Here is a 1,149-nt window from a genome sequence, read left to right on the forward strand (position 1 = left end):
TGTCCGCTGGAGGGGAGAAAGGTCACCCTTATTTCCAATGCCTCAAGAGGAATAGCCGTTTTGCATGGACGGATGAGTGTGAAGCAGCGTTCCTCAAATTGAAGGAATACTTGGCGACGCCACCGGTGCTCTGCAAGCCACAGGTAGGCGTCCCCCTCCAATTATACTTTCCGGTAACATAGTGGGCCATTAGTTCTGTGCTGGTCCAGGAGCAAGACCAGGTACAGAAGCCCATTTACTTCGTGAGCAAGGCCTTGCAAGGCCCATAATTAAGGTACCAATCGCTAGAGAAGGCAGCACTAGCAATGGTGTTCTCAGCTCGAAGACTCCGCCACTATTTCCACAGCTTCACGGTGGTGGTGATGACAAACCTCCCCATCCAAAAGGTACTTCAAAAGCCAGATGTTGCAGGGAGGATGGTTCACTGGGCGGTAGAGCTGTTAGAGTTTGACATCCAGTATGAACCCAGGGGGTCCATCAAAGGGCAAGTCTATGCTGATTTCGTGGCAGAAATCTCACCAGGAGGAGACCCCCAAGAAGTGGAGTTAGGGTCACAGTGGATGCTCTTAGTGGATGGATCTTCCAACCAGCAAGGGAGTGGCGCTGGAATAATCTTGGAGGGGCCAAAAGGAGTGTTGATCGAGCAAGCCTTACGCTTCTCCTTCAAAGCGAGCAACAACCAGGCGGAGTACGAGGCGTTGATTGCTGGGATGCTGTTGGCTAAAGAAATGGGTGCTCAGAGCCTCCTGGCGAAGAGTGACTCACAGTTGGTCACAGGGCAAGTGGGGAGTATCAGGCAAAGGACCCACAGATGGCCGCCTACCTGAGGTACGTTGAGGTGTTGAAAAGAGCTTTCGCTGCGTTTGAGTTGGTGCATGTCCCTAGGGAGCAGAATGTCAGAGCTGAACTGCTTGCCAAGCTGGCCAGCTCAGGCAAGGGGGGAAGGCAGAGGACTGTGATACAAGAGACCCTCAAAACGCCGTGAAAGTTTGTTGTAGACAATAAGGTGGACGTTCTTCACGTTAGTACAACAAAAGGAAAACCAAGGAATCATCGCTCTTTGAGTTAAGAGAAGGGTGAACAGGTATGCGCCTTGGAGGAAGGCGACACTTGGATGACCCCTTATAGGCGATACCTCGCGGATGGGAT

General features: G+C 52.0%; 1 protein-coding gene across 1 annotated transcript; it reads left to right on the forward strand.

Moving 5' to 3' along the window:
* Window positions 1-305: 305 nt before the first annotated feature.
* Window positions 306-827, forward strand: LOC137822139 (uncharacterized). Its single transcript, XM_068627043.1, has one exon. It carries the CDS (start codon window positions 306-308, stop codon window positions 825-827), a length of 522 nt encoding a protein of 173 aa, XP_068483144.1.
* The last annotated feature ends 322 nt before the right edge of the window (window positions 828-1,149 follow it).

The sequence above is a fragment of the Phaseolus vulgaris genome, chromosome 9 (assembly GCF_000499845.2).
Source record: "Phaseolus vulgaris cultivar G19833 chromosome 9, P. vulgaris v2.0, whole genome shotgun sequence".
Classification (NCBI taxonomy): Eukaryota; Viridiplantae; Streptophyta; class Magnoliopsida; order Fabales; family Fabaceae; genus Phaseolus; species Phaseolus vulgaris.